General features: G+C 44.7%; 1 protein-coding gene across 1 annotated transcript; it reads left to right on the top strand.

Moving 5' to 3' along the window:
• The first annotated feature begins 4,928 nt into the window (after positions 1-4,928).
• On the top strand, positions 4,929-11,713 carry LOC116524626 (protein FAM205A-like). The gene is made up of 4 exons (XM_032239917.1): positions 4,929-5,159; positions 6,118-6,163; positions 6,691-6,751; positions 7,780-11,713. The coding sequence occupies exons 1-4, from the start codon at positions 5,016-5,018 to the stop codon at positions 11,531-11,533; spliced, it is 4,005 nt and encodes a 1,334-aa protein (XP_032095808.1). The 5' UTR covers positions 4,929-5,015; the 3' UTR covers positions 11,534-11,713.
• The last annotated feature ends 1,176 nt before the right edge of the window (positions 11,714-12,889 follow it).

Raw genomic sequence — 12,889 nt, 5'->3', positions numbered from 1 at the left:
TTGAATCACTAAATTTTGATAATTTGTTATACAGCAATAGAAAAATAAAACGACATTTAACACAATCCCAACTAAAATGCCACTATAGAAACTGAAAATCTTATTCTAAAATTAATGACCTATAATAGCCAAATAGCTTTGAAAAAGATTACTTATTCACCTGACTTCAAGACTTAGTATAAAAACTACAGTAATCAAGACAATGTCACTGACATCAACATAGACTAATAGATCAATGGAAAGAATAGAGTTCAGAACTAGGCTTATACATATATGGTCACTTTATATTTTTTTAACTTGTTACAATGTTTATTTTTGTGAGATACACACTTTCCAAAAGATTTGCACTGTTCATACAGTAGTGTTTAATAAGCCACATTAATTTTTTTATGCAACAAGTCATAAGGTTCAAAGTTGTTTAGCAATCTAATGTTTTTACATTTGTGAGAGCTCACAATGTGGTCCTAGACTCCTAAAAGCCATCAGAAAAATTAGTCTCATTCTTTTGGAATCGGTTTACTAATAAGGATGGCAACACTCCAACATTTATGGATTTCTAGACAAGTAACATCCTTTATCAATTTTTAGTAATGCTTTTCCATTGGTTTCTAAAAAATTAACAAAATAGGAAAAATATTTGTACAGATGCTTCACCATAAAAATATATGGATAACACGTAAGTGCATGAAAAAATTATCAACATTATTAATTAAAGAAACACAGATTAAAACCACAATGAGATACCATTACACACTTATTACAATGGCTAAAATTAAAAAGGATCATACCAAGTGTTGACAAAGATATAGAAAAACAAACTCTCACACAGTGCTGGCAGGAATGAAAATGGTACAACCATCTTGGAAAACAGTTTGGAAATTTTAAAAAATTAAACACACACAGTTTTAATCCATGCATGCTGCTATAACAAATACCACAGACTGGGTAACTTATAAAGAACAGAAATTTCTCTCTCATAGTTCTGGAGGCTAGATGTACAAGATCAAGGTGCTGGCAGCTTCCATGTCTGATAAGGGCCCAGTCTCTGCTCCCAAGATGGAATCTGGTTACTGCATCCTCCAGAGGGGACAAATTCTGTGTCTTCATATGGTGGGAGGGGCAAATAGCTCCTTTACATCTTTTTTATAAAGTCATTAATTCCATCCATGAGGGCAGAGCTTTTATGCCCTAATCACCTCCCCAAAAGCTCCAACTTCTAATAACATCACCTCGGTAACAACCAAGGTTTCAATACATGAAATTTGGAGGGAAACATACATTCAAATCACAGCATACAGCTATCATATGATCCAGTCATTCTACTCCTGAGTATTTACCCAAGAAAACCAGGAATATATGTCCATATAAAGACTGGCACACGAATGTTTATAGCAGCATTATTTCTAGTAGCCCCAAGCTGGTAATAACCCAAATGTCTATCAACAATCGAATGGTTAAACAAATTGTTATATATGCATACAATAGAAACTACTCTGCAATAAAAAGGAATGAACTAATAATATACAAAACAACCTGAATATATTCAAATAATTGGGCTGAGTGCAGAAAGCCAGACATAAATGTATACATACTGCATGATTATATTTATGTAAAACTCTAGAAAAATGTAAACTAAACTACAGTGATGGAAAATAGATCAATGGTTTGGAAGACAGAGGAAATGAAAGGGGTAAGGAAAAAGGATTACAAAGGGGCATAAAGAAAGTTTTGAGGGCCGGGCGCGGTGGCTCACGCCTGTAATCCCAGCACTTTGGGAGGCCAAGGCGGGTGGATCACGAGGTCAAGAGATCGAGGCCATCCTGGTCAACATGGTGAAACCCCGTCTCTACTAAAAATACAAAACATTAGCTGGGCATGGTGGCGTGTGCCTGTAATCCCAGCTACTGAGGAGGTTGAGGCAGGAGAATTGCCTGAACCCAGGAGGCGGAGGTAGCGGTGAGCCGAGATCGCGCCATTGCACTCCAGCCTGGGTAACAAGAGTGAAACTCCGTCTCAAAAAAAAAAAAAAAAAGAAAGTTTTGAGGATGTGGTAATCTTGACCGTGATTATGGTTTCACAAGTATATACATATGTGAAAATTTATCAAATTGTTCACTTTGTGTTTGTTTGTTTGTTTGTTTTTTGAGACGGAGTCTCACTCTTGTTGCCCAGGCTAGACGGCAGTGGTGCAATCTCGGCTCACTGCAAACTCCACCACCTGGTTCAAGCGATTCTTCTGCCTCAGCCTCTGGAGTAGCTGGGATTACAGGTGCCCACCACCACTCCTGGCTAATTTTTGTATTTTTAGTAGAGATGGGGTTTCACCATGTTGGACAGGCTGGTCTCAAACTCCTGACCTCAGGTGATCTGCCTGCCTCAGCCTCCCAAAGTGCTGGGATTACAGGTGTGAGCCACTGTGCCTGGCCTAAATTATTCACTTTAAATAGCGTAGCTTATTATACATTAATCATACCTCAGAAAAGTGTTTCTAATTACTAAATTCTAGACAAACATTTAAGCAACAAAAATGAAACTGTGGTAGAACTGAAAACAGGGATTTGAACAGATACTTGTACACCAACGTTCATTGGAACATTATTCATGATAGCAAAAAGGTGGAAACAACGGATGTATTCACCAACATGGAAGAGAGGCACTCTTAAAATATTTTTTAGAAGTGTGAATTTCTACAACTGGAGGGCAATTAAGCAACATAAACATTGAAAATGCATATACCCTTTGACCCAGCAATTTCACTAGAAGAAATTTTTCCTACATATATACCTATATATTTATGCAAAGATTTATATATATATAAGGTTTATGTCAGCATTTTTAGAACAAAATTATACTAAATATTCATGAATATGGCATTGAAGATGAACTGTGTTTCATCCATATCAAGGAAAACATTAAAGACATTAAAGAAAATGATGTGCTCAAGATATATTTATTTTATTAAATAAGACTGTAATCCTAGCATTTTGGGGGGGGCTCAGGTCGGACTTAGGAGGCTGAGGCAAGAGGATCCCTTGAACCCAGGAGTTAGAGGCTGCAGTGAGCTATGATTGTGTCACTGCACTCAAGCCTGGGTGGTATTGTCTCTTAAAAAGGAGAACAAAAAGAAGGAAAGAAATAAGAGAGAAAAGTATCTATACTATGCTTCCCTTTGTGAATAAAACATTAAAATTCATTTTTAAATCTATGCTAGATTAGTCTGGAAAGATACACAAGAGCCTGATAGAAGTGATTAACTGAGGAAATAAAAATGAGAGATGAGAGACAAGGATGAAGAGATAGTACGTTATACCTTCTTCTACCTTTTGAAGTTTGTATAATTTATAATGTATGCTTACTTAAAAAATCAATTAATCTAAGTGATTAAAATAAAATAAATGCAAAGGCCCTCCATCAAGGAGGGCCTCATCCCTGCTCCTCCAATCTTTCCCACAATTGCTCTCTAGTCCATTTATCTGCACCTCTGCTAAAGATAGACTGCATTTTTTAGTACCAAATGAACTCTGTGGCACATTCCTTGGTGTTCTGCATTTGTTGGGAATTTTCTTTCCCACCTGTAATAGTCCCTTTCCCTATAACCTAGACTTTTAGACAAAATTTCAATATTAATCTCCCCAGGAACCCTCTCTGACTAAACTGATCCCCTCCAAGCATTCTATTCCTTGAAAAGTTGACACACGAACCTCAATAATATATAAAATTATTTGAAATAAGTCATTGGCTCTTGATTCACATAAATTTGTCTTGTCTTTAAAATTAGATTTTTAAGTTTCTTGAGAGGAGGAAGCCAACATGACTCAAAATCCTGGTATCCTTGACATCACCCAGCTTAAGGATGAGCATAGTGAATGCCTACCATGTCAGTGGGGTAAAGGATGGGATATTGGATGAATGTTCAAAGATTTCGAGCCCAATAATTTTTTTCTCCACTTTTGCCTGTGACCATCCTCACCAGGGCAACACCTTCCAAGGATATTCAGAAATCACTGGACATTAGGGAAGTACTGCAATACTCATGGAGGTTAAGCAGGTAACATAAATGTATAAATTAATGGGCAGAGTATAGGAATGAGAGGCTCTGAGACTAAACTGGAAAACATCTGCCCTGCTTTAAACTTTTCCAAAATCCAACTCAAACAAGTAAAAAGCCTACAGGCAAACAGAATACATCCAGAGATGAATAGATCCAACCACAAGCAGCAAGCAGTTTGCAACCCATAGCCAGAAAGGGCTACTAATTATCTCTACAGGCATTTATCTCCCTGAGCCAGGCAGAAGGCTGTAACAAAGACAGAGGCAGCTATAGAAAACCATGCTTTGGACAGAACTCCAGAAGTACGCCACATTGATGTGCCTCCATAGATTGCAGCATTTACAATCTCTCCCCACCCGTCTGCAAGCTTAAGGCCACACAGCCACCTTGGCCTTTCCCTGCCACATCAACCATGGCCCCCTTTCTGCACCTCTGTTACCAGTCACCCATTGCCTGAAACATCACAGCTCTGCATTTCCAATTCATAACCAGACTCCACCCTCCCTAAATTCATGTATGCTTCTCAGGTATTTTTCCAAAACCAGTGGGAGAGTTAGTGGAGGTTCCTCTGGCCTAACCACTCCTTCTCATAAGGTGCCCTGGGTGCCAAAGCACTCAGTTTTCTGAGGACGGGTGACCATACACTTGTGAAGGAGAGAGCCGGGCCATCAGGCTGGTATAGGGAGTGGGGAGTGAAGACAGACTAGGAAATAGACACTGCTTATGGCACCTTCAGTCCCAGGCTCAAAAAACCCTCATCTACAGACTAGACTGAATCACCACATAAGCTTCCCTACTACATGTGCCTTATGAAACAGGAGGGCTTTGTGATGCATTCTGGTGGCCTAGTTCCATCCTCTGTGAGGTGGACATGACAAGGCCTAGCACTGGGAGTCATTAGGCACCAGAACCCTGAATGCCGAGATACAGGGATGGCTGATCTCATGCGAATGAGACTTAGACCATGTTGAGCCCTACTTTTGTTCTGTGGGATGTTGGATATCCCTTATACACCTATGGCTCCATCTTCATCATTATTCTAATTATCTGGCAAGTGAAAAGGAGCCACCACGAATTGCGTTTGGAAGCTAAAAGGAGCTGCTGCCGGGTAGGGCAACACTAAGTTTCCAACTGAACTAATTAAGCCTCAGATAAGAAGCTTATAAGCTCTAGAGTCCTTCTTTATTTACCCCACTGCCCCTCTCCTCCAATTTTTATGCCATACCTTTAGTTATTTTTTTTTTTTTTTTTGAGACAGAGTTTCGCTCTTGTTACCCAGGCTGGAGTGCAATGGCGCGATCTCGGCTCACCGCAACCTCCGCCTCCTGGGTTCAGGCAATTCTCCTGCCTCAGCCTCCTGAGTAGCTGGGATTACAGGCACGCACCACCATGCCCAGCTAATGTTTTGTATTTTTAGTAGAGACGGGGTTTCACCATGTTGACCAGGATGGTCTCGATCTCTTGACCTCGTGATCCACCCGACTCCGCCTCCCAAAGTGCTGGGATTACAGGCTTGAGCCACCGCGCCCGGCCTCCTTTAGTTATTTTTATATAGTCTTTTCCTTCTCAGAGGCTAAAAGTAATTCCTTACCAGGTCTTCCCTGAACCATACTCTAATTGAAAAGCCAAGAAGCTTTCCATTTGACTTGAATAGAGACCTAGACGATATGGGATCTATCTCACTGGATCCCAGGATACCTCACAGTATGGGGAATTTTTTTGATTGGTGGTCCTTTAAGGTGTTTATAAACTGAAGTCTTTGAGTATTAGAACCACATACTCTTTGATCTGCACCATGCTTTCTCTTGCTTCATCCTCAGTATCCAGCAGGACTTCTCTGGGAATCAGACGGGAGGTACAAAGTTTGGAAAAGCCTCCAAGTGAATCAGAAATAAGCAGAGAAGGAAAATGGGGTTAAAAGGTTGAATGGGCAAATAAAATCCAGGAGAGTGTATAAAATACAGATAGATATATAGAAAGGGAGTGGAAAATGTAAGTTTTGTCTCATTTTGGACGTGAAAAAGAAAATGGTGTCCCAGCTTCACATTCTGTTTTTGTCGTTTAAGCGTCACCAAAAAGTCAGGCAAAGGGCTAGAGATGCAGCATCAACAGGTAAAATCCCAATCTCTCCTCTGACTCCTTTCCAATGCGGGTGTTTCCCATGAATCCATAGTCCCTCTATGACCCCTGGAGCCAAGACCCATGTGCTCTGCCACTGAAGACTCCAATTCCCCAGACTGAATCTTCCATGGGTGGGAAATCATACCTTGGAAATATTTTTAAATTCTCTATATTATTCCCATGGGAATAAAGAATTGAGGAAATACCTCTGATTTCTTAGCTGTGTCATTTACTAGTTTTAAAACCTGTGGAAGTCACTTCATCTCTCAGTCTTGTTTACCATAACATGGGCATCTGATGATCCTCTCATTCACAGTATGGTTGTTAAGGTCAAATAAGAATGGGCATAGGAGAACAAGTCATGATTCATTATACTGTGCACAGAAAGACCTTAGAGCATTTATAATTAGGGTTCTCAGTGTCTTCTTGCTGAGAGTGAAAGGCTCCAACCTCCTACAGATACTCTGAAAACTCTACCATGTCACTGTTTACTATAACACTGTCTTCTGGTTCCTCAGCTAGGAGACTTTCTCAGGAAGAAGCTGAGAAGCCACAGGAGCTGCTCTCTGTCATGAAAAGGTAATCTATTGCTGTTCAGTCTCAAAACACCAGCCTGACCTGTGGCGATTTTTTTCGTGTAGCCTGGGACAGGACTGAGGAGATGGAAAGTGTCTGGGAGGGAGACACACAGTGGACGCTGGTTCACTAGTTGAGAGGGTTGCAAAGGTATAATCATCTCAGGAGGAAAGAGTTACCCAATACTGATTTGGGGTAAGGTCATGGTAGCTCTGGAATTCAAGATTTTACTAGTATACTATTTATAAAAGAAATTACATGGGGTTCTACTCAGCTATGAGATATGTTACTCAGTCAAGAGAATAGATTTTGCATGAGGAAGTCATCCATGTCACATTCTATTTACAGCTACAGTCTTTCATGAGCAGACTCAGCTGACCAAGATGAACATTGCTGATATTACCTCCTTTGGTTCTGTATTCAGAGAGTCCAGTTCTTGGCACAGCCCTAAGACTGGGGCATGTAATCTTATCCTCTTAAGATTTCTAGAGAACAAGATTGATTCCCAGGAGATGTAGGGTTAATTAGCAGGGATAGCTCATAGTCCCGGAATGCACAAATCCCACATGAATCTCATTTTCCACAGTTTGGATGTACTGAATACCAGGCTTTGGGTTTCTTAGCCTCAAATGAGAATGTAAGACAGTTCTACCTTGTGATATATTCCTGATTATGCCCCATGAGCTAACCAACTGACTCTTCCACATGCTTGGTTCCTTTTTCCAGTGCAGCTTCTCATCAAAGCCAACATAGGACCTTGGGAGCTGAGCCAAACTCAGCTCCCAGTGCTCTCCGAGGGCGTGCTCTTCTGTGGAATACCTGAGGCCTTGCCCAATGAGTCCTAGGCCCCAGCCCAACATACCTTACCAAATGGCATTTTCTTAGGAAGAAAAGTAGAGTAGTAGACATGAAGGGGGTATAGGCTTCTGGACTAGCAGGACTAGGGAAGGGAAATGCCAACCCTAGTCCACACTCTTCCAAGAAGGCAGATATCACTCCATCATTAATGTTTGCCATGTTTCCCTTTCCAGTCAGGGATGGCTTCCTCCAGAGAGAAGCGTGCGGCGAATCCTGTGTGCAGATCCCTGTTGCCAAATTTGCAACGCTGTGGCTCAGGAGATACAGCAATTGCTGATGGGTGAGAACAACCGGAAGTCCCCAACTTTATCGAGGAGCCCATCACAGGTCTCCTCTTGCCTAGAGATTTTGTCTGTGTCTACTATATCCTTTGAGCAGAGTCTAGAGTTCTATTCCAGACATACCAGAGAGCTTTCACAGACATCTGTATCCCCGACACTGTCACAATTAACGTATCAGAAATCTTTAACCCAGTCAGCTGCCCAGTCAACGTATGCAGATGGCAGCCAAGATTACTGGGCTGATCACCTCCAGCTAGGGCAGGAATTTCAAATGCCAGATGTGCTACAGGGCCCAAACACAATGGCTTCTTCAATGGAGGAGCCAAGAGCTCCACTGAACCAGGAGGAGACGATACACAGCAACCCCAGCCATGTCCAGGGGAACCAAGGCCAGCATCACTTGAATTCCCAGGTTTCCTTGCTGTCCCTGAGCCCAGAAACCCTGAATCAGACGCATCCAATGGCCTTGGATATGGTCCTTGCTGCCCACCTGCCATTCCTCAGTCCTGAAGTCCTGAGGCTTCTTGAGGTACATGTTAAAAAATGGATGCATTTCCAGAGGTGGGGGCTCCCCAGACGTGTGGAGGAGTCCCTGAGGCAGCTTATGCCAAACCCACCATTGTATTACCAGCCTGGAAATGGACAGCCACATTCTTTCAACCTGAATAATACTTCTCAGGTCTCTCTTCATAGATTTGAGATCATTTCCCACCAGACCTGGTGTTCATGTGTGGCTGGCCAGCCCATCCAGACCTTCTGGGTTTCTGAATGGTCCATTATGAACCCAGAACAAATACACCACTGTCTGCAAAGCCCAAACCCTGTGGCTCTAGCCTTGCCCTCTCCAGCCCTTAAAGCCCTAAGTGGCCCCCATCCACGGTCTGGAAAACAAGATAATGACTCGGGGAGTGATCTGCATCAGAAATGCAGCCAGCTATTCTGTGGGCTCCCTTCTCTGCACAGTGAGTCCCTGGTTGCCACTTTCATGGGCTCTCAAGGCCTCTCAAAGAATGAAAATGTCCCCAAGCCCTCCTTGAAGGATACTTTTCTCTTGAACAAGCTCTCCTTCCCCCAACTACTGCCTAAAACTCCACCCCAGTCAGCCCCACCCTCTTCTCCACTTTTCCCAAAATGGGTTTCTCCATCTGATCATCAACGAGCTCAGATCAATGTCCCATTTCTGACTCTGGCCGAGCGTGAAGCGTTGGAGTGGCACCTGCTACAGAGGCAGCTCCAGCTTCAGTGGGGCTTGCCAGCTGTCCTACAGCGGTCTCAGCACACCCAGTGCCCCATGCAGCATGAGCCCTGTGGCAAAGCTCAGTCTCCTGAGACCATGACAACTTCCCAGCCAGGGAAGTCCATCTCAGTCCTCACCAGGGAACTACTCTTCCCAGAGCATGCCCGGAACCTGCTGGAATTCCACATCCAGAAACAGTTGATTCACCATCGCTGGAGCCTGCCTCAGAAGATCCAGCAGTCCATCCAGTTGCTCCTTACATCCACTGACCAGCAGAGTTTGTCCTGCAGCAGCACAACCCTAGCCAATGTGAGCATCCCCCAGCCTGCAGCATTGGAGGCCAACGGGGCTTGTGATGTGGCCCCATCACCCAGCGTGGCCCCAGTGTCCATACCCACGCCACACTTGTTAACCCAGGTCAAGGCAATACTGCAGAACCACATTGACTCCAAATGTGGACAGATCCACCAGGGCAAGATCCCTGCCTGTGTACATAGGTCCTGGGACTGCAGAATTTCTGGGGGCCTGGCAGTGGCTCCTTTTCCCTGTATTCCAGGAAGCCGGCTCCTGGAACTGCAGACAGCAAGTGACCCTGACCTACATCACAAAGTTATGCCCTGGATGCCAACGGCCCTTGATCAGCAGCAACAGGCCTTACCATGTACTGCCACTGAACACCCTAAGCTGCTCCGAGTCTTGTCCGTGGAGGCCATTGAGAAACTGGAGACAACTTTACGGCACAAGTATCTGGCCTTCCTGTCAGGGCTGCCTGCTCTGTATTATGTGGCGCTCTCCAGGGCCCTGACCGTGCCAGTCACTAGCCAATCTGTCATCACAGAGATGGTGCCCGAGCCTATGGAGGTCCCAGCAGAGCTTCCGACTCAGATGATTTCATTTGAAGATCATTGTATAAGTCTTGGGCCGTGCCCTCAAGACAACAACAAGACTTGTACAGACGTTGCAGAAGAGTTCCAGCCTGCAGTGCCAGTAAAAGAAACAACGGAGACGCTGCCTCTAGAAAGCCAGGCTCATCCTGCTAGCCCCCACTCACTCCAGACACATATCTTGACCAAACTAAACTTCCACCTGAGAAAGAAGGTCCTAGAGATACAATTGGGAATTCCCATAAGAGCAAGGGAGTCCAGGGAACAAAGTGCTACAGTTCCTGAGAACATAGTCACACAGGAGTCTCTTCAAAGTCTAAACCACCAAGGGGAGACATTGCTCCAGGAACTTCCCATCCCACCAGACACTCCTGCCCCCAATCCAGAATGGGTCCACCTTAAAGAACAGCTGGCCAATGAGTGGAAGGCAGTGCAGCAGAACCAAAAGCAATCTAATTCCAAAACAGTACCCCAAAGTTCTGCCCACTGGGTCTCCAAGATCTCACAACCCAGTGGGGACATGACAGAGGCCCAAGTGCTTTGTGTTCAGGTGGAGGCCAATGTGAACAACCCCAGTCTGGAGGAACCCTGGGGCCCTGAGCCTCAAAGCCCTAGCAAGAGCAACGACCCAGCCCATATCTCCATGTTAGCAGGAAAGAGAGAGGACCCAGAAGAAACCAAAGCAGCCAGGGACCATGGAGAAGGGGATACAGGGTTTGGGCTCCCCTCAACCAGAGAACAAAGACCCCCTGCTGATGACCAGAGGCCAGGAGGGATGCTTCCAAACAAGACACCCCGAGGCTCCTGGCAATGGAGCCGTAGCTTTCATCTTGCAGATCCCTGTCAACACAGCCTCCAGCATCACTCTCAGCTTAAGCTCCCACAGCTACCTATGGGAGTCCCTGGGAGGAAAGGATCTCAGAATGACCTGCAAGACCGTCAAACTGAGATAAATGCCATCTTTGAACTAGCGAGGATTCCTGAGAATGCCCAGACTGTGGTGCCCCAGGCTTCACAGGGTCAGCCTTTCCTAAGCCTACCAACTCAGAGTAAGCCTTTGCAGGGCCAAACTTTGCAAGGCCAGGTTTTGCATGGGCAGGTGATTCCACCCCATACTCACAAGAGGCCCAGCCTTTCAGAGTCTAGCTTGAGAAATAAAATTAAATCTTTTCTGCAGCGAATTAACCCCAAGACGAAAGGCAAAGGGCATGAAGACTCCATGTACTCAGCTGCTACAAAGGTGGCCAAAACCAGAAAAGAAAATGTTGCAAAGAGCCCAGCTCCAGCCAAGAACCCTGTGGGGAGAAGTAAGACAGAGAAGCCACCAAGGCACTCCAAAGCCCAATCTCGTCCTGCTGAGAAGCTGGTGGGCCCAGCCTTCTTGGATTGTCCCCAGTCCCCAGACAATAAGCTCCAGCTACGCTCCAGACAACCTGGCCCTGCTTCAGCCCCAGGCCGCCCCCGCCACTGCCCTTGGTACTGTCCTCGAGCAGCTTGTGCCACCCAACTAGGGCACCCACCCTAGCTCCTGACCATCAGTTCAGATAGAAACGTTGGTCTGCTGGAGAACATGCAGAGCCATGAAAAAGAGTTTGCAGGCTCCCCACGGCTGCATCCCTCCAGAGGACCAGTATTGTCTTTTCCATAAATAAATGTGCAGGTGGGGCAGGGTGCCAGCAGAAATACACTCAATATTTCTCAGCAATGAGTTGCCTGTCTGTTCCTTATCTCCACTGTATTGTGTTAAGGGAAAGTGTGAGGCAGACTAAAAAGTCCTTCCTGTCTAGGAAAAGAGTTGTAACCCACCATTCAGATGGTTCATTTTAGAAGAGTGCCACAGTATTCCCTCCCTGAGGAGGTGCTTTTTTGTTTATCAAAACACAATATCTAATATGACAGGTGTCATTAGATACAGATGACAGACTCTCCTCTGACTACTCCCTGTTTATACTGGGAAGATCTTTCTAGAAAACCTATCTGGGAGCCTGCTGTGACCCTGCTGCCTGTTTCCTGTCTCCACCGCCTCTCAGTTACATGAAACAAAAGCCTCCTGGAATGAAATCACAGTAGAAAACGGAGAAGGGCTTGTCCTGAAGGCCCAGGTTTCTACACCACCTATGTCTGGAGTCCTTCTCCACCACCCTCCTTGCCATGATCCTTGCTCCTGGAATTTCCCTTCACAGTAACTAATGTTGGGCACTTAGTCAGCTGAATCCCCTCCCAGGATCTGCCTGGTGCCTTTCCTTCAGGGGATGACTGCTATCCTTTCTCCTGCCAAGGTTGGCACCACAGAAGCCTGGCAGCTCCAGCCCTTGGTTCTTGTCACCCTTCTACATCTCTTCATTGTGTCCCACTGCATTTCTGAAAACACCAAAACCAATCACCTTGGCTGTCAAAAGAAGATGAGGCTTTTGGAGAATGTCCTATTAACACAGAAAGTGACCAAAAATCTAGAATTTAATGCTACACATAAGTTTAACAACGAGATCAGCTGCTCATAACTGAGGTGGAACTCTGGCCCTTTTGTCTCTCTCCAGGAATGTCCAATATTTTGCTATATCAGGGAAATACATGGTTATTATTAATTGAAATATTAGATGGAATTCTCTGAAACCTTTGGAGTAAAATGAAGAAGTCCAAGAGGGAGGCTGAGAGGCAAGCTGAGATCTATAAGCAGCTGCTAAGAAATGTAAGCCCCTCCAAATGATATCCTATTCACATTCTCCTTCACACACACATTAAATGAAGTCCCTTCTACAGACCTGCTTTGGAAGGTCTCTCAGTGTAGCTTGCCATACCAAGACATTCCTAGAGATCTTTCTTTCTACCTGTTCAGTCAAGCCTCCCACCCCAATCCCAGCACCATCACTGGGTGAGTGAT

Source organism: Sapajus apella, unplaced genomic scaffold (genome assembly GCF_009761245.1).
Source record: "Sapajus apella isolate SASKATOON/1434 unplaced genomic scaffold, GSC_monkey_1.0 scaffold46, whole genome shotgun sequence".
NCBI classification, from domain to species: domain Eukaryota; kingdom Metazoa; phylum Chordata; class Mammalia; order Primates; family Cebidae; genus Sapajus; species Sapajus apella.
This window is presented reverse-complemented; position numbering and strand designations above follow the sequence as displayed.

What these genes read in the sequence shown, in the direction of transcription:
- LOC116524626 (XM_032239917.1), top strand. Translation starts at nt 5,016, where the DNA reads ATGTTGAGCCCTACTTTTGTTCTGTGGGATGTTGGATATCCCTTATAC. An exon ending in CTAAAAGGAGCTGCTGCCGG is followed by an intron (nt 5,160 to 6,117) that starts GTAGGGCAACAC and finishes TTGTCGTTTAAG; the next exon opens with CGTCACCAAAAAGTCAGGCA. An exon ending in CTGCTCTCTGTCATGAAAAG is followed by an intron (nt 6,752 to 7,779) that starts GTAATCTATTGC and finishes TTCCCTTTCCAG; the next exon opens with TCAGGGATGGCTTCCTCCAG.